This window comes from Lagenorhynchus albirostris, chromosome 2 (genome assembly GCF_949774975.1).
Source record: "Lagenorhynchus albirostris chromosome 2, mLagAlb1.1, whole genome shotgun sequence".
NCBI lineage: Eukaryota > Metazoa > Chordata > Mammalia > Artiodactyla > Delphinidae > Lagenorhynchus > Lagenorhynchus albirostris.
The window spans coordinates 140936317-140954234 of NC_083096.1; the positions used below are offsets into that span (position 1 = coordinate 140936317).

At 52.5% G+C, this 17918-nt stretch overlaps 1 protein-coding gene across 12 annotated transcripts in view; it reads left to right on the forward strand.

Annotated features, from left to right (window-relative positions):
• SSBP3 (single stranded DNA binding protein 3) overlaps positions 1 to 8444 on the forward strand; it is a 163490-nt gene extending 155046 nt beyond the window's left edge. For all 12 annotated transcript variants that reach the window (XM_060139966.1, XM_060139969.1, XM_060139967.1 and 9 more), the window contains 4 exons: positions 6368 to 6446; positions 6683 to 6711; positions 6826 to 6927; positions 7776 to 8444. In XM_060139966.1, the coding sequence (XP_059995949.1) occupies positions 6368 to 6446; positions 6683 to 6711; positions 6826 to 6927; positions 7776 to 7805 (240 nt within the window). In that variant the 3' untranslated portion in view covers positions 7806 to 8444. The remainder of the gene's footprint in view (positions 1 to 6367; positions 6447 to 6682; positions 6712 to 6825; positions 6928 to 7775) is intronic.
• The last annotated feature ends 9474 nt before the right edge of the window (positions 8445 to 17918 follow it).

The window sequence follows — 17918 nt, forward strand, 5'->3', positions numbered from 1 at the left end:
GACTCCCCACTTCCCATGGTTGCCGTCACCATATCTTCCTGAGCACGGATGCCAGCAGTCATGGTCTGTGGCTCTCAATGATGGACCATCCGTGTTGCATCATTCCGAGGGGTACGACTCGAGTGCGCTGCATCCGGGCCCTGGCGGAGTCCTCCTTTGACTCTGCTTGCGGCTTAACTGTTTGTGTCAAGATAGTGCAGTTTTCATTTTTCACATTGTGAGTATCACGATCATGTTTTCTAAGAGCTCAGATAATGAAAATGAGAACGATGAGACCACCAGCACCAGCGTGACCCCGACACCTCCAAAAAAAAAAAGGGGGGGCTGAATGAATTTTAATGACAGGTGTGAGGACACATACAACTGGGTCAGGGAGGCAAATAACCAAACCAGAACATACCGGCAAGTGTGCCGAAAAGATGAGAAGGGATGTGGGTGGAAAAAGGGTGGGAGAGCGCATTGTAGACAGAACTGCACAGTCAAGAACGAGATAGGCACATCCTTCTAAATCAAAAGTTTTGTGCATCCTCCAAAGAGACCAGTGCTCAGTGCAAAACAGCGGCTGCCACGTTGGCCGGGGCATGAACACCGTTGGCCCTTGAATGAACACCATCGCCATGTTGGTCCATGAACGGAGAAGGTTACATTTCCTGACTCAGAGGCTGCAACTAAGTCCTGTGGGTGAACAGAAGGGGGAATTTTGATGACAAGTGTGTTGGTCCTTTACAGCGTGCAGCTGATTCTATTGCATCTTCGAGAAAATCAGGGAGCTTCCTTCATCATATCACATGGTTCATCACACCGTGGCAACAGAAGTCTCCCCAGCTTTTAGGTACTTTGACTTGAAAACTGGAGCTTCGAATCATAATCTTGATTTCTACAAAGAAGATGTTAATGAAACTGCAGAAAACAAAAGATTGTTATTCTCCTTGTCCAAATGCAAACCAGACTTCGCTCGTTTATCTGCATATTTGGCAGACAGTGCAGTTAATTTGGCAAGTTTCATTTAGTCTATAAACTTCTTACCTGCTAAATGCCCCACACACCTGGTCCCCGACACTGCTGTCCAGGGGGGAGATTTGCTTACCTTTGATAATCCAGCTTTCATAATGAAACGTTTTGGTCACTTGTCAATTTGCTCAAAACGTGCAGAAGCACTCAGTGAGATTTTTGAGTTTATAGAAATGGAGAGAGCCTTGGACACACGCCCACAGATGGCTGTTGCTGGCCACAGAGAAGATGTTAAAATGTCAGCCTGCTGTGACGCTCTTCTCTGATTTGGAAATACGATGAGATGAGAATGCAGAAAGGAATGACAGTAAAATAGAAATGTAGTTGCTGCTTCTCCAGAACCGTTTGATGATCTTTAAAGAGGCCATGAGGAACCTAGATGAGGCTGAGTGGCCGGCACTTGAGCTGTTCAGATTCGTAGGGGGTTGTGATAAAGCCTCGTACGGCCAAAGTAATGGCTTACCTTTGGCAGTGAGGCTGCTTGAGGACTCAGAGTGTCACCGGTAAGGGCAGCCAAGTTAGAACTTTCCCAGTTTCTTTATTAAAACTGTAACTTATTTAGAATCCAACTTAGATCTCACAAGTTCAGATTACCTTTGTGCTTTAAAACCAGTTTCCCTAAGAGAGGTTTAATCGATAATGATATCCAGTGTGCTCAGAATGTTTAGAAATGATGGTCATCGTAGGCAGGCATAGGCCATCTGATGAGCTCCTAGATGAAAAGGGCCTGACTGACAAGCAGCTGATCTTCCAAAACCCGCTTGTAGATGCAAAGTGGTTGGACATCTTTGGAGAGCTGGAAGCGATTCCTACAGATCCAAAAACCTGAGCACGTAAGCAAAATCCTAAGCACTCCATGTGCAGACGTGTTTTTTTGGTTTTGTTTTTTTGGCTGCATTGGGTCTTTGTTGCTGCGCGCGGGCTTTCTCTAGTTGGAGCAAGCGGGGGCTACTCTTCGTTGTGGTGCGCGGGCTTCTCCTTGCGGTGGCTCCTCTTGTTGCGCAGCATGGGCTCTAGGCGCACGGGCTTCAGTAGGTGTGGCTCGCGGGCTCTAGAGCGCAGGCTTGGTAGTTGTGGCGCACGGGCTTAGTTGCTCCGCGGCATGTGGGATCTTCCCGGGCAAGGGATTGAACCCGTGTCCCCTGCATTGGCAGGCGGATTCATAACCACTGTGCCACCAGGGAAGTCCGTGCAGACGTGTTTGTGGAGAGGATAGTCTGGTGTTACCACGTTGGACTGACACCAGGGCTTGATAAGAGCAGAGCGGCACGTCGGTACATTTTCCATTTGACTCTGTATTCAGTTTTGCCACTACACGAAAGGAAAGAAGGATGCCCAAGAACCTGCAGGCAATTCAGGGAAGTATTAGTGGAAAAGCAAGCACCATTTGCCCTGTTGGACCCCTGAAAGCAAGACGGGTCCCCAGCAGCTCTAATGGACACCACCCCCGCCACAAAAAAAAAAATCGGCCAGGCTCTTGCTTTGGCCATGTGTTCTCACACTGGCATGGTCTGGTCCTGAAACGTGACCTCAGGAGGTGCCACCAGTGTTCTCATCAGTACACAAAGGATATAGGACTGAATGAACTTCCTTGAATGGATTATCCAAGACATCTACCCAATGAAAGAAACAATGCTAGCTTTTTGTACGTAAAACTTTTTTTAAAATCTTTACAAAAAATTTAAAAACAGAGCAAAAATATCCTATTGTGATACAGGACAGAAAAAAGTGTCAGTTTTTAGAAACTAAATATAGGTAGTATCTGTTTAATCAGTCCTATTGTATTTAGGTTCTCTTTAGAAAAAATCTTAACGTGTGTGTTCAATAAATACACAGTAATACAGCCTACAACATTTAAATATCCAGTAAAGAGTTAAAATAATTTGCTGTGTCAGAACACAGAAATATTATAAAAGTGTTGTGTTTTTTCCACACGTCATTTGTTTAACTAGTCCTACTGTTGCCCCTGTTAACTAGTTCAGCTGTTCTTTAATTAATAGCATTTAAGTAACAGAAAAGTAAATAATACAGAATAAAGAAGTGGCGCTGGGACAACTGGATATCCACGTGCAGACAAATGAAGTTAGACTGCATCCTTACAACATACACAAAAATTAACTCGGTGTAGACCCTAGGCCTAAATGTCAGAGCTAAAACTATCAAACACTTAGAAGAAAATGTAGGAGTAAATCTTTGTGACCTGGGTTAGCAAAGCCTTCTTACGTACAACACCAGAAACACAAGGGACAAAAGAAAAAATGTAGCTGCACTAGACTTCATTAAAATTTAAAACTCGAGGGGCTTCCCTGGTGGTGCAGTGGTTGAGAGTCCGCCTGCCGATGCAGGGGACACGGGTTCGTGCCCCAGTCCGGGAAGATCCCACATGCCGCGGAGCGGCTGGGCCCGTGAGCCATGGCCGCTGAGCCTGCGCGTCCGGAGCCTGTGCTCCGCAACGGGAGAGGCCACAACAGTGAGAGGCCCTGTACCGCAAAAAAAAAAAATTTAAAACTCGTGCTTCAAAGGACACTGTCAAGAAGGTAAAAAGACAGCCCATAGAAAATATTTGCAAGTCATATGTCTGGTAAGGGGCTTGAATCCAGAATATGTAAAGAACTCTTAAAACTCAATAATAAAAAAACAAACCAACTTAAAAATGGCCCAAGGGGACTTCCCTGGTGGTCCAGTGGTTAAGAATCCAACTCGCAATGCAGGGGATGCCAGTTTGATCCCTGGTTGAGGGACTAAGGTCCCACATGCCACGAGGCAACTAAGCCCACATACCACAACTACAGAGCCCGCATGCCGCGACTACAGAGCCCACGCGCTCTGGACCCTGCGCCCCACAACTAGAGAGAAACCCACGTGCCACAACTAGAGAAAAGCCTGCGTACCACAACTAGAGAGAAGCCCACGCGCCACGACGGAAGATCCACATGCCGGAACTAAGACCCGACGCAGCCAAAAAATAAAAGCAAATGGGCCAAGGATCTGAATGGACATTTCTCCAAAGATGTACAAATAGCCAATAAGCACATGAAGAGATGCTCAGCGTCAGTTATTAGGGAAAAGCAAATGAAAACTACAGTGAGCTATCACTTCACACCCACTAGGATGGCTAGAATCAGAAAGACATAGTGAGCGGTGTCGGCGAGGATGGGAAGAAATTGGAACCCTCACACATAGCTGGAGGGAACGTGGAACGTGAAGTGGTGCAGATGCTGTGGAAAACAGTCTGGCAGTTCTTCGAAAGGTTAAACAGTTACCCTGTGACCCTGCAATTCCACTCATAGGTATCTACCCCAGAGAAATGAAAGCATGTCCACACAATAATTGTACACAGATGTTCACAGGAACACTAGTCATAATAGCCAAAAAGTGGAAACAACCTAACTGCCCATTGACTGATGAATGGGTAATTAAATGTGGTATATACATATAATGGAATGTTACTTGGCCGTAAGAAGGAATGAAGTACGTGATACATGCAACAACATGGATGAACCTTGAAGACATTTTGCTAAGTGAAAGAAGCCAGCCACAAAGGTCACATATAATTCTGTTTGTATGAAGTGTCTAGAATAGCTAAATCTGTAGAGACAGAATAAATTAATGGTTGAGTGGGCCTGGGGATTCAAGGGGGGCGGGGATGGGGAGTGACTGCTAATGGATGCAGGTGATGAAAACGTCCTAAAATTGATGGTGGTGGTGGTTGCACAACTCTATAAATACACTAACAACCACTGAATTGCATACGTTAAATGGGTCACTTGTATGGTATGTGAATTATATCTCAAGCTGCTAAAAAGAATAACAAAAATACACATAATATGTTATTTAAGATACCTGTTTTTTAAATATATGTATGTTACAGTAATGACACATGTGCATAATTGTTTATTGTCACATTTCGGGATTCTTTTGCTCTGGTGTGACTGTGTCTGGGTTTGGCTCCTTAAAAAGTTGGTCACCCTCATCCTCCTATCACTTGGGTTCATAAGCATGAAATTGGTTGCCAGATGGCAAAATGTGCCCCAAAGCCTGCGAGTGGCCCTGGGAGGCCACTGGGGAGGCAAGGATCCTGCACCCACGGGGTGTGTGAGTGGGAGGCGGGGTGAGGAAGCCGCTGGTGCCCCAGCCCCTCCCCTGCAGTCTCGTCACATCAGTTCCTGCTCCAGCCACTCCGTGCTGGCACCTGCTAGGAGGCCTCTTACTTCTGCTCAGGCAGGACCCCTGTTGAGAACAAGGCCATGGTCCATCTCTGCCTGCCCAGATTCTATCCCTCAATTATTTTGACGCTCTGCCTCCTCCTCCATGCAGCCTGTTCTGATTTCTCTGCCCTTTCCTCAGTGCCTCTTTCTGAAGTTGCAGCCGTGCTTTGTCTGCGGCTCTCTTTGGATCTCAGCATCCTGTGGGGAAGTTGGGTGTCCGTGGCTGTGCTCCTCCTTCAGACTGAGGCCCAGGTGTGACTCAGCTCTGTGTCCTTAGTGCCCGGCACAGGCCTCCATTCTGCCACTTCGTCCCCTGTCCACCCTGGCATCCAGTCTGTATCCCTGGGCCTTGGCTCTCCAGACTGGGCTCAGCCATCCCTTGGTGGCCATGCGATGTGACCTCTGGCCTTTGGTTGCTGCTTTGCTGAGATGGGGGGCGTTAGTTCCAGACAGATTTGAGAAGGCGGGTAGAGCAGATTACACGTCTGGTGTCTGGTCTGTCTGCGCCGTCAGTTCTGCTCATTAGTGAGCTCCCCCACACAGTCCCAGCGAGAGAAGTCCTGCCACCCACACCCCAGCTCCCCACACATTTCTGAGGAAGAGCCTGGAGGAGGCTAGTGTGATGGTTCCAGGGCCAGGCTGCCCACGGTCCAGCCGCAGCTTCTCCATCTCTCCTACCTGGGAGATCGTGGGCAAAGCATGGTCCACTCTGTGCTTCAGTCTCCTCATCTGTAAAATGGGGAGGAAAAGCACAAATGTTTTTGTTTCCTGGCCTGGCAGTTGGTCACTCCGTCTGGGTGAGGTTCACTGGCGAGCCCCGCACGCTGCCCCAGGGATGGAAAGAGCCCGGGATGGGATCCAGCAGGCCTGGTTTGAGAGCTGTCTCTGGGTGGCCTTGGACCAGTCCCTCTCTCTCTGGGTTGGTTTCCTCCCGTGGTGCATAGGAGTGAGCGCCTCTGCCTTGCACAATTCCTAGGGCCGAGGGGAGGCACCAGCTCCGGCCTCCTGGTGTTAAATGCCTGAGTGTGTGAGAGTGGCCCCGCCAGAATGGAAGCTCCCCGGGGATGCAGCTGGGCATGGGAGCCCTGCGAGGGTTGCGGCCGAGCCGAGGGCCCGCTCAGCTGCCACGCTCTGTGCTTCTCCCACAGTTCCCGATGGGTCCAGGCTCGGACGGCCCGATGGGGGGCATGGGTGGCATGGAGCCACACCACATGAACGGCTCGTTAGGTGAGTCAGCGCCCTGACCTCATCATGCTGCCCCTGCCCAACCCTCCCGGGAAGCCTTCTCTGCCTTGGCTCCTGGCTCCCCTAGGCCGGGTCCCCACAGGAAGATCCCAAGAGGAAGATGTTGCCTAAGTAGAAGATCCTCTTTGCAGAGATGTTTGGGCTTGGGCGGAAGGGTTTGGAGGCCCCTGCACAGAAGGGTGGGCAAGAAACTGAACTGGATTCATTTTTCCTTTCAGGGTCAGGTGACATAGATGGACTTCCAAAAGTGAGTGTGTATTCCACGTCTCCTCCCTGACAGCACCACCCAGAAAGCCTTCCCCGCATCTGGGGGGCAGGTTGCTGGGGGCACGGGGGCTTACCTCCTCTGCTCTCTCTGCAGAATTCTCCTAACAACATAAGTGGCATTAGCAATCCTCCAGGCACCCCTCGAGACGACGGTGAGCTAGGAGGGAACTTCCTCCACTCCTTCCAGAACGACAATGTAAGTGTGCCTGCCACCACCCTCATTTCACCCCTGGGTCGTCACCGTATCCCCTGGGGCCTGTTGATTTAAGTTTCAGTCTCCTGACCAAGACCTGCCTGCTGGGCCAGTGTCCTGGCAGCTGTGTAGTGGGCCTTTCACCTCGGTTATTTTTCCACACAAAGTGCAAAGCCCTCACCTCCCCCACCCCCCTCCCCCACTGCCTGGCGCTGACCCCTGCTACCTGAGTCTGACCTTCCCGAAGCATCCACATGGAGGCGCAGCGCCTCCAGCAATGAAGAAGCTGACGTGGCTGGACGAGCCCTGGGCTCTGGCCCACTGGGTCTCTGTCCCAGTCTTATTTCCTCCTGTCCTGGGGAAGGAGTTTCACGCAACCAGTGACTTCCGGGGGTCTCGGTGCAGAGGAGCTGGCCGTCTCCTTTTTCACATTGGGCCTCTATTTACAGTGTCATCTGAAGAAACGATGTCATGGTTAAGCAGCTTTTGAGAACCCCAGGCCGGCTCCCACCCCAGGGCACCCTGTCTGTGCTCCGGCTCGTCAGACCCCGGTTCTCTGCAGTCTGTGGCCCCATGAGGGGACGGCAGGGGCCGCTGCTGCTTTGCTTGGAAAGAAGGGGTGATTTGGAGAGGGAAAGGGGCCAGGGGAGAGGAGTCAGGGACACAGGCTGGTGCCAAGAGGTGGCTCCTAAGTCCCGCCTGCTGGCCCCCTGCCCACCCAGTGCCACCATGGGTGTCTCAGCCCAGCCACCCCCAGACAGTCCCAGTCCAGCTCTGTGCAGTCAGATCCCCACAGGGCTCTCCCACACCCTGGCCCTCATGACCCCCCTTCTCTGCTTCTCCCCTTCCAGTATTCTCCAAGCATGACGATGAGTGTGTGATCCCCCCTCCTCTTCTCTGAGACGCTGAGAGAGCCGGCATTGCAGGCGGGAAGGTGCCAGAAATTATGCAAGAAGAAGTGAGGTGTCATTACCCAGGAGCTGGGGGAGGGGCATCTCCTGCTCCCCCTCAACCCTCCCCCTCCCCTCCCCCAACCTTTCTCAATTTTAGTTTCATGCAATAAAAAGGCCGAACTTTTTATTCCATAAAACATGAAGGACAAAGCTCAAAAATACATTTCAAGTCAATGACCAGAAAAAATCCCACCCCTTGCCCTTTCCCAAAAGGACCTTTTATGTACATGACACATTTTTGTTGTTTTTTGTTGGGGGTTTTACCGTTGTTGGGATTTTTTTAATTTGTTTTCAGGGGGGTTTTTTGGGGGAAAAATTTTTAAAAATGGAAGCTTCTAGCAAGCCCCCCCCACCCCAATCAACCTCTTTGCTTTCTTCTTTAAAAAAAAAAAAAAAAGGACAAAAAAAAGCAAAAAACGAAAAACAAAAAACAAAAACCCAAGCCCTGTTGTCTGTCTGTACCCAAGCCCTTCCACCAGGAAAGCTAGTCTAGGTGTGAGATCTCACCTGTCTTTGTAGCCATCTAAAAATAATAATAATAATTATAATAAACTGGGCAGTTTACAATCGGTGGTTTCTTTCAAACGGCCTTTTTGGGAAAGAAAAAAGGAGTCACCCTTTTCCACTTGGGGTTTTTGGTTTGTGCTGACGGGCAAGGGAAGGGCAGGAACCTGTCTTGTTTCTGCTTGGTCTCCTGGCGAGGTGGCGACAGCAGCTGCACAGCTTCGACCCCAGACCCCCTCCCCTGTTACGTGGCCGGAGGGGCCAGACCACCGACCGCTTTCAGGATCCCGCCCCAGCGGAGCTGTGCTGCGACCCAGTGGCATGCACTGTGTTCCCAGGACTGCTTCCTCTCTCTTCTGGACCTCTCCCCGCCCAGCATCCCGCCCTCCAGCCCCCTCCTCAGCCCCCACCCCAGTCTTCCCAGTGAGAATCCTGCCAGCGGGGTGGTGGCCTGGAGCGGAGTGGGGGAGGCCGCCCCGACAGGATGGCTATGACCTGGGACATGGAAACTGTGACCTCCGCGTTCTCATTCCTCGAATCGTCGTCCTCCTGTGTGCGGGCAGTGGAGGGCTGGAGTTTGGGTTTTCTTTTTTTTTCCCCTCTTGATTCTTCTTTTTCAAAAATGGGATATTGACCAGAATTGCTCTGTGTGCGCTTGGAACTGGACAGAGAGACTTTGGAATAGCTGTGGGAGGCAGGGGGGACGCCAGCAACCAAACAGATGTGCTGTTTCCGGTCCTATTTTTATTTTCAAAAACCAACAAATGCGACAGTGGAGCCTGTCCCCTCCCAGGAGGGGTGACTTGTGGCCTCCCTCACCTCACCACCCCCCCATCGAAACCTCTGTGTCTTGCCCTGAAGACACCAGAATTCTTTGTACATTTACACCCCTCCTCCTCCTCCTCCCCCCCTGTAGCTGGTCTTTGTTTTCATCCCTCCCTTTCTGATCCATGTATATCATATTATGTGAGATATCATCTGCCTGAAAAAAGACCTTGTGCGGATTATTGGGAACATTGTAGCTGTTTCTGTGTTTTTTCTTACCTTGTAGTCTGGTTCTGAATTAAGAGAGGAAAAAAAAGTAATTATGATACATTGTAGTTTGTGTACGATATATGTTGATAACGTTTTATTAAAGGGACATCTTTTTTCCGCAGCCCTTCCTGACATGTTTGGGGGGAACATGGGTTGGAGTTCATTATACTGATTACAAAATGCCAGGCAACTGGTTGGGCAGAATTTTTGTTCCTGGTGCAGGGCAAGATTTTGGTTTGTGCTGTTTCAGGAGTCGGCCTTCTTTTCCTGGGCATGTTAATCTTCTGTGGAGAGTTGGGGAAGATGGTTGGGAGGACATTGTCTCACTTCAAATATTCGGGGACATTCTAAAAGGCAGTTGCGGTTTCTGATCTCACAAACGCATTCTGGTTTGCCAGAGTATATTTTTCTGGATAAGGTTCCCGGTGTGCTGTTTTCAGCGGAGAGTCAGCATCGGCTAGGCTGGCCCCATGGGCTGCAGCCATGCCCTGCTTTCTCCCTTCAGGTGGAATTTGCTTCACAGGTCCTAGGGTGCCGGGCCACAGGGGCATTGAGTTTTATTTTTTCACCTCCAAGGCAACAGGGAGCCCTTGAAAGATTTGGAGAGTGGCACAGTTTGACTTGAATGTTTGAAAATGGTGCAGGCCACATCCTGGAAGATGGTTGGGTGGGGCTGGACAGATTCGGGGAGACCCAGTCCCAGCTGCTGTCTAGGCAAGAACTACTGCAAGCCCACCAAGTCAGCAGCTGTGGATGCTGATTTGAACAACATTTAGAAAGTAGAACTTTCTGCCTCCCTGGAGCTCTGGGGCCAGGCCCGCAGCAGGAGGGGAGGGAAACACGCGATGTCTGAGCGAAGTGTGGCTTTAGCCCGCCTTTACAAGGTCTGAAGGGACCAGTTTCAGATCCTGCGGGATCTGTGTGGCCCTGAGCAAGTTAGTTCATAACCTCTGTCCTCAGTTTCCTCATCTATAAAATGGGGATAATGGTTTACCTATCATGTGGTGGTTGTGAGGATAAGTTGACATTTGTAAAGTGTTTAGAACAGGGCCTTTTAAGTAGTAAGAGCAGCAGTGTTAGCTGTTGGTGGTACTACTCTTTTGGAGAGCATCTAAATGGGTATGAGTAGCTGGGAGGGCCTAGAAAATTCCATTTGTCCTTCCGTCCTCATCGGGGAATAAGGCTTCCTAGGCTCTTCGTCAGCACAGACGTCTTTGAACTACTGGGAAAACATCACTGTTGGACAGATGAGGAGACGCAGGCTGTTACTGACCTGCACTGACAGTCCTGAAGAGGTGTTTGTTCACCAGCACTGAGCATCTGCCACGTGCCAGCCCCAGTGCTGAGCAAAGAAGGTGGAGATGACGGGCAAGCACCCACTCCATGCCCTCGCTGCCCTTGTGCTCCCCAGAGCAGGCCTCAGGCGCAGGTGGGAGCAGTGGCCTGGAGAAGGGAGCCCAGGTCACAGGGGCCCCTGCAGAGAGGAAGGAAAGGGCCCCCAGCCTGTAATGAGAGCCTGCTGTGTGCCTCACTGCCCACCTCTGCTGGGCGCGGGGTTCGAACACCAGGCACCCTAACACACCCCTCAGCCTGTGATTCCCCCCAGCACCCCCAGAGTTGCCTTTGCCACACTCATGGCCCTGATGAGGGCTGGTTTGGGGTCGGCCTTCTCAGCAAGAGGTCTCTGAGGAGAGGACAGGCTCCTGTTCCCCCCAGTGTTTTCACCACCCTGCCCTGTCCAGGCCTGGCTGAGAGCAGGGCCGGGCCAGATCCAGGTTCTGCAGCCAGGATGAGGGTCTCGGAGTGAGAGGCAGAAGGTGGGTGTCATTCCTATGCTTTCACAGAGGAGGGCTTTAGCCCATCACTGAAACCTGGGCAGGAGTGGACAAGCCAGGCCAAAGGCCCCAGCTCAGCAGCTGCTTTCCTACTACTCATCACTACCCACAAGTGCCTAATTCTAGAGGCCAGCCAGCCTGGGGGTCAAAGTGAGGGCCCTGTCCTTCCTGGCTGGGCACCCCTCCCTGGATCCAGAAAAGGAGAGCCTTGAGGCAAACTAGCTGATGCCAGCAGGGCCTGCCTGGGGCAGGGGACAGGTGTGTGTGGAGGGGGCTTGGAAGGGGTGGGTCAGCAACTACCAAGGCAGAGCCAGAGCAGGACTCCAGTTTGGGCTCAGCTGGGGCCATTCAGCCTGATGCCCTGGGTGACCCTGGGTAATCGCTGACTCCCAGCCTCTGCTGTCCCTTGAGGATTCCACAGACTCCAGGGGCCTGAGCCCAGAGTACATCCCAGGCTTCTGTGAGGGCTGTGCCCTGAACTGAGTGGAGCTGGAGCTTCCCTGGACTCACTGGGCGGGAGCGCTGGAAACGACCAGACCAAGCGACGGGGTGCTGCAAGAGGGCCCATCCTGCCCTGTGCTGGCACTCTCCTCTCCACTCGCAGGTGTCTATGGAGCCCCAGTCTTTGGCATCTGTTACCTGGACATTCAGCTACCACCTTGGTTTCCTGCCTCCATCTCAGCCCTTCCAATCCCACAAAGATCTAACTCACTCACTCACTTCTGAGCATCTTAAACTCTTCCATCCATCCGTTCACATATTTATGGGGCACCTGTTACATGCCAGGACTGTCCTAACACTAGGGATACAGCAGGGAACAAAACGGCTGTGGGAGGCTGGCGATGCCCGTCACCGAGGTGAGGGGGGCTGCGGGAAGAGCAGGTTGAGGTGACGCTTGTTCAACATCCAGGTAAAGAAGTCAAGCAGGCAGGTCCCGGCTAGAGACATGGGGAGTTGTTGGCCTTCAGATGCTCTTGAAAGCCATGAGACTGAGCTCATCTGCAGAGTGAACGGAGAAGGGCCCAGGGCCCTGGGAAACAGGAAGAACTAGCAAAGGAGGCAGTGAGGAGAGTGAGGTGCCCGGACACCAAGGGAAGAGAGCTGCAGAGAGGAGAGTGCCGCACACGGCCTGGGATCCGGGGCGCGCTCCTCGCCTCATTCAGGCCCTGCGGGCCTCTCCTGCTCGTTCTCAACCCTCAGCACTGCATGCTCCAGTGATGCAGAACTCCTTAGGGATCGCTGCCCACTGGGGCCTTTGTTCCTGCTCTTCCCTCTCGGCACGCCTGTCCTACTTGCCCTTTAGAATCCAGCTCACGTGGGCCGCCTTTCTGGAAGCCTTGTAGGCCGAGGTGAAGGCTTTCTTTGAGCCCCCACGACCCCTATGCTGTAATGGTTCAACGTCTGCCTCCCCCATCAGACTGGGAGTTCCTCGAAGCCTGGGACCATGCCTGAGTGTTTGTCCCCAGAGTGAGTGACCCAGCACGAGGCCTGGCACCCAGTAGGTGTTCAGGGAGTGTTCACAGAGTGAGTGGATGCCTGCTGAGTACAGTCACTCCTGCACTCCTCCCCACTGCATGCTGTCACCTGTGGGTAGGCACTCAGGTGTGGGGAAAGAGGTGGCCTTTATGGCTTCAGCAGATCCAAAGGAGACTGACTACTCTATCACTGCCCACCCGCCAGCTGGGAACTCCTGGAGGACCATGTCTCATTCTGTATCTCTGGCTCCCAGCACAAGGCCTGGCACACACTAGGGACTTATAAAAGGAGCTGAATTGCTGGATCCCCTAGAGGTCTGTCCTCAGGGCTCAGTCCCCAATTCTAGCCTATTCTTGGATTCCATCAGCCCAGCTGAGGATGAGGAGACAGATGTGTTTTGTGGGGTGGGTGACAGAAAGCTGGGCGGGGCTACGCTGCTCCTGACAGGCTAGACTCTTGCCCGGGGCAACAAGCCCGCCCCCTGGATACAGGCTTTGGGTATGAGGAGACATGGCCAGGTCATCTGGCATGGGATAGACTGAGGATCTCAGGTGGCAACAGCCAAATCAGTGTCCAGAACAGGGGAGAGGCTGGCCTCACTCCACCCTGCCATCCTCAGCCCAGCTGAAGCACTGGGTCCCTGCTCTGTGATACAGCCTGGAGCAGGTGGCTGAGGTACGCTGTGGATTGAGAAATGGCTTAGAGGCTCAGTGGGAGGTAGACACCGGGCTATTTGGCTTTGAGGCCTATTATTCCCAGCTTCAAATCTCCCCTGGCTCAGAAAGCAGATGGGGTGTGAGGCCCCAGCAGTCAGAGCTGGGACCCCGGAACTGAAGCTAAAGGAGGACATTCCTCCTGAGTGCGAGAATGCTTAGCAGCCACAGTGAGAGGCTGCTTCAAGAGGTAATAAGTTCCGCATCGCTGGAAGTGTGCGAGCCAGTGGGGAGGGGAAGAAGAGGGGGCTACCTGTGTTGGGCAAGGGGGCGTTGGTTTCCGGGCTCTCAGGTGGAGGGCAGAGGGAAAGATAAACAAACCCCTTCTCAGGAGCAGAAATGGGGTCAGAACCCCTCACTTTGACTTCTAAGTCCCTCCCAGCTTTTCAGCTGTTCCATGACCTCTACGAGAGATCTCCATAGACTCTGCTGATGTGACTCGTATTCCTTCTGCCAAAGACCACCCCAGGCCCGGTTCTGCGAGCTCTGCAGAGAAGGGCGGGCTGGCGGTTGCAGGCTGGGTTCGGGGTGGGGTTCTGGTGGCAGAGCCAGTGCTCCAGCAGGGCCTCCCTGCGTCCTCGCTACTCCACAAACACACCAACCGCACGCCCATCTCAGAGCGGTCGCGTTTTCCCCAGCGCCTTCCCAGCCTGCCCCACACTTCGTTCAGCCTCTACTCAAACACTACCTTCTCACAGAGGCCTCACCCTGTGAGGTAAGGGCCAACACGCCCCGTCCCCAGCTGCTGGTGGCTCGGTGTCCCTTCCTGGGTGCTGCCCTGGTCCCCAGGGGACTGCCTCACCCAAGGTTTCACCTCCTCCCAGGCGGTGGCCAGTGGCCAATGGCTGACGTGGGACCACTTGGCCTCGATTTGGGATGGCTCTGAAGGGCCACCCGGTACTGAGCTCTCTAGAGGACCCGCGGGGGTCTCAGCTCCCCCCGCCCAGTCACGCCCTCCTCCCTTGCTCATGGGTCTCTGGGGAGTGCGCCCCAGTAAGCCTGCTGCCACAACTCTCCGTCTCAGAGTCTTGCCTTCGGATCCTCTGACATACCTTTCTTTCTGCACCGTCTCCCCACGTTGGAATGTAAACTCCATGACAGTAGGGACCTTGTTTTGCTCAGTGCTCTCTACCTGGGGCCTTGCCTCATGCCTAACCCATACTAGATGCTCACAGACACCCGTGGAACGAACCAAGTGGCTGAGAGCTTATCATCCTGAGCTGAGGAGTGGACACTGGGATTCTCTGCAGGTTCCCAGACATCTCTGGGGAGAGGGTCCCTATAACAGGGTGGTCTTCCAGCAGCCAAGCAGGTAGGCCCCGTAAGTCACAGTGATTTGTGTATTCATGTTAAAGGGAAGATGGTATGAGACACCCAGGTCACATACACACTTTAAGGGACTTTGTCCCGCCACAAAAGAGGAAGCAGGAAGATGCTGTCTAAAGCCTGAGGTGACCCTGGCCTGCTCCTACGCCAGTCTCAGGCCTGCTGCTGAAGGACAGAGCCCAGCAAGTCACAGAGCCTCTGGCGAGCACCTGCCCTACATCCAGCCTGAGTCAGCCTTGGGAGAGGACAGAGACGGCCTAAAGGGCCCCCCGAAGTAATCCCACCTTTTCACGGAGCTTCTGAAAACCTCTAGACCCATCTACTTGAAACCTCCTGGTCAAATGCAGCCTGTTAATCCCAAAGTAGGGAAAACCTGAAAGGGAGGTGCTTTATTCCCACTCTGCAGATGAGGAAACTCAGGATCTGAGTGGAAGGTAGAATATAGGAGACTCTTGGAAATGGCGTTCCCCAGTCCACTGATGCCTGCCAGAAATGAACTGAGCTTTCTAATGGATCAACATGACACAAATACATAACCAAATGAGAGCACGTTCACACGTGCTCATAATGCCATTGTCAAAATTTTGGTTCCAAATGCCTGTTGCTTAAAAGTCCAAGTCCCTATAGGGCGACTTTTATACTAATAGTGGGACATCCCTGTCCACCCTCCTCACACAGTCCTCCTGCTTCCTTCTCCCAGACTGGCTCTGACTAGGTGAGTACTCTGTTCTCAAGTCTAAGGCCAAATAGGGCCTGAAAATCATCCTGTATTTCCTCCCTCCCTGTGTTTAACGAGGAAGGTAAGAGGGTGGGGAGGATGAGGTAGGTGGGCGTTTGGGATTTGGGGAGGTAGGCACAACTCTATGGAGGAAGCAGCTGTCATCACATATGAACTTCCCAGTTCTTCACAATACACCACGTGGTGTCTGAGCCTCAGTCTCCTCACCTGCATGGGGAGGATAGAAACGCCAGTCCTGCCTGCCTCACTTTGCAGACCAGCTGCAAGGTGCTTGAAGGGAGAGAGCAGAGGGTGCCAAGCTCCACAGCTTAGCTACAAGGTCCAAGGGGACAGACGAAGGCCAACCACTAGGGCTGTCCTCACTCCAGGGGCTGGGATGAGCACCCAGGCCTGCCCTGTAACACTGGCACCCTCAAGCTGCAAGGTCACCTCAAGCTGCAAGGTCACCTGCTGACGGCCCACTTACTTGCAGCCTCTGACCCACACGCTCAAGACCCAGGCTGGCTTCGCCCTCTCACTCCCCATTCTCCCACCAGTAGCAAGGGGGCTTCCGCCCCCTCAGTCTGGCTTCAAGCCACCACCAGCACTCATCCGAGAATGACCGCAGTGGCCTCCAGCTCTACTCGGTACAGTCGCCCTGCCAACTCGCCCTCCACACGCCCACAGAGTGTTCTTTAAAAAAATCCCTTTGACTCAGCAATTCTGCTTAGGAATTTATCCAATGGCTGCGCTGGCAGAAGTACTCTAAGATACGTGAACAAGGATGCTCGCTGCAGCATTATTTGTAATAGCTAACAACTAGAAATAACGCGAATGTCCATCGACAGGTATTAATGCAGCTGCTCAAAAAAACAATATAGCTCATATGTGCTGATGGGGCAAGATCCTGCGATCCCAAGGTATTAGGTGAAAAAAGGAAGGTGCAGAATGGTCTATAAATAGGATGACACTAAGCAATGTACATATATACATCCTTATTATACATATACATTTTAATGGCGCTACATGAGAAACTCTAAGCTGTGGTTACCCTTGGGGAAAAGGACCAGAGTTGCCTTGAGTGGGGGACAACTTTTATCTGGGGAAGCCTGAAGCGCCAGCATTCAAGGCCATTGAGAGCTGCCCCTCCAGCCTCACCCCCGCCCTCCCTGCGCTCCCCATTTCCAACCACTCCCCAGTGCTCCAGGATCTTTCTCGCCCCCCTGCTTTTGCACACCCGCTGCCTTCCCCAGTAACCCCTTCACACACACCACCACCAGCCCAATCTGTCCTTTTCCCGGTAAACCCTGCCCTGCCCAGCCTAAAAGGTACCTTGTAAAGTGGAAGGAGTACAACCTGGGAGTCAGGGACACGGGGCTGGAAACAGCACTGTTATGGATGGAGGTGACATGGGCTCCCGGACCCCTCTTCAGAGTGATCCTCCCACAGCAGGAAGTGTCCTGGCTGCCTGCTCTCAGTAAAGTCCCTCGGGAATCACACTCAGCCCAACAAAGCCACCTCACCCGAGGTCTCTCCCGAATTGGGAGCAGTGTTATCCAGTGACTGGTGACAAGTCACTGGTGTTTGTAGAAAGGCTCAGCGCCTCGGCTCCATGAGGACAACTCTGTTCCAGGGGGCCCATGGAGCCAGGAACCAGCCAAGGCCTCAGGTGCAAACTCACTGAGCTCAGTCCCTCCTCCACCCGGTGCTGCTATCATCACTCCCCGCACGTGCTGACCCTCAAGGCTCTCCCCAAGCTTTCACCTGCAAATCTCCATCTCAGGGTTTCCTAGGGGAGTCAACCTACAACACCAGCTGCGTGACCTTCAGCAATTCCTTACACTATCTGCACCTCCTCATCTACAGGGCCCAGAATGCTGCCCGGCACACAGTAGGAATTCAACACTTCTCTTGAATATGGAAACATTTACCTTGCAAGGGTTTTGTGAGGACTGAACAAGATGCTGTGTATAAGCTGCCTGGCCCAGAGCAGGACTTGATGCTATCTGAACAGAGGCCAGCTGAACCAGGGATGTACTCAGTCCATTAACCAAGGTACTAGTGAGAAATTTACACTGAATATTCTATTCAGATCTTCTGCAGTCATTGTGGAATGTGTCCACAATTTAAGTAATGCCATAGAACCTAGCGACCATCACAGAACACCTAATATGAAGCAAACAGTGTAGGTCACATTAGCCTCAAGTTTCAGATGAAGAAACTGAAATTCAGAGAGATGAAGATTCTTATTTAAAGTCACAAGATGGGTCACGGACAAAGCTGGGGTAGGTCAGGCTCCAGGGCCAGCACCTGTGCGGAGGCAGGCTCATGGCAAGGGCCCGCACGCATCTGTGGGTGCCCCCCCGGTGGCACCCCCACAACAAGCACAGGCTCCAGTGCACGATGGCACCCCCACAACAAGCACAGGCTCCAG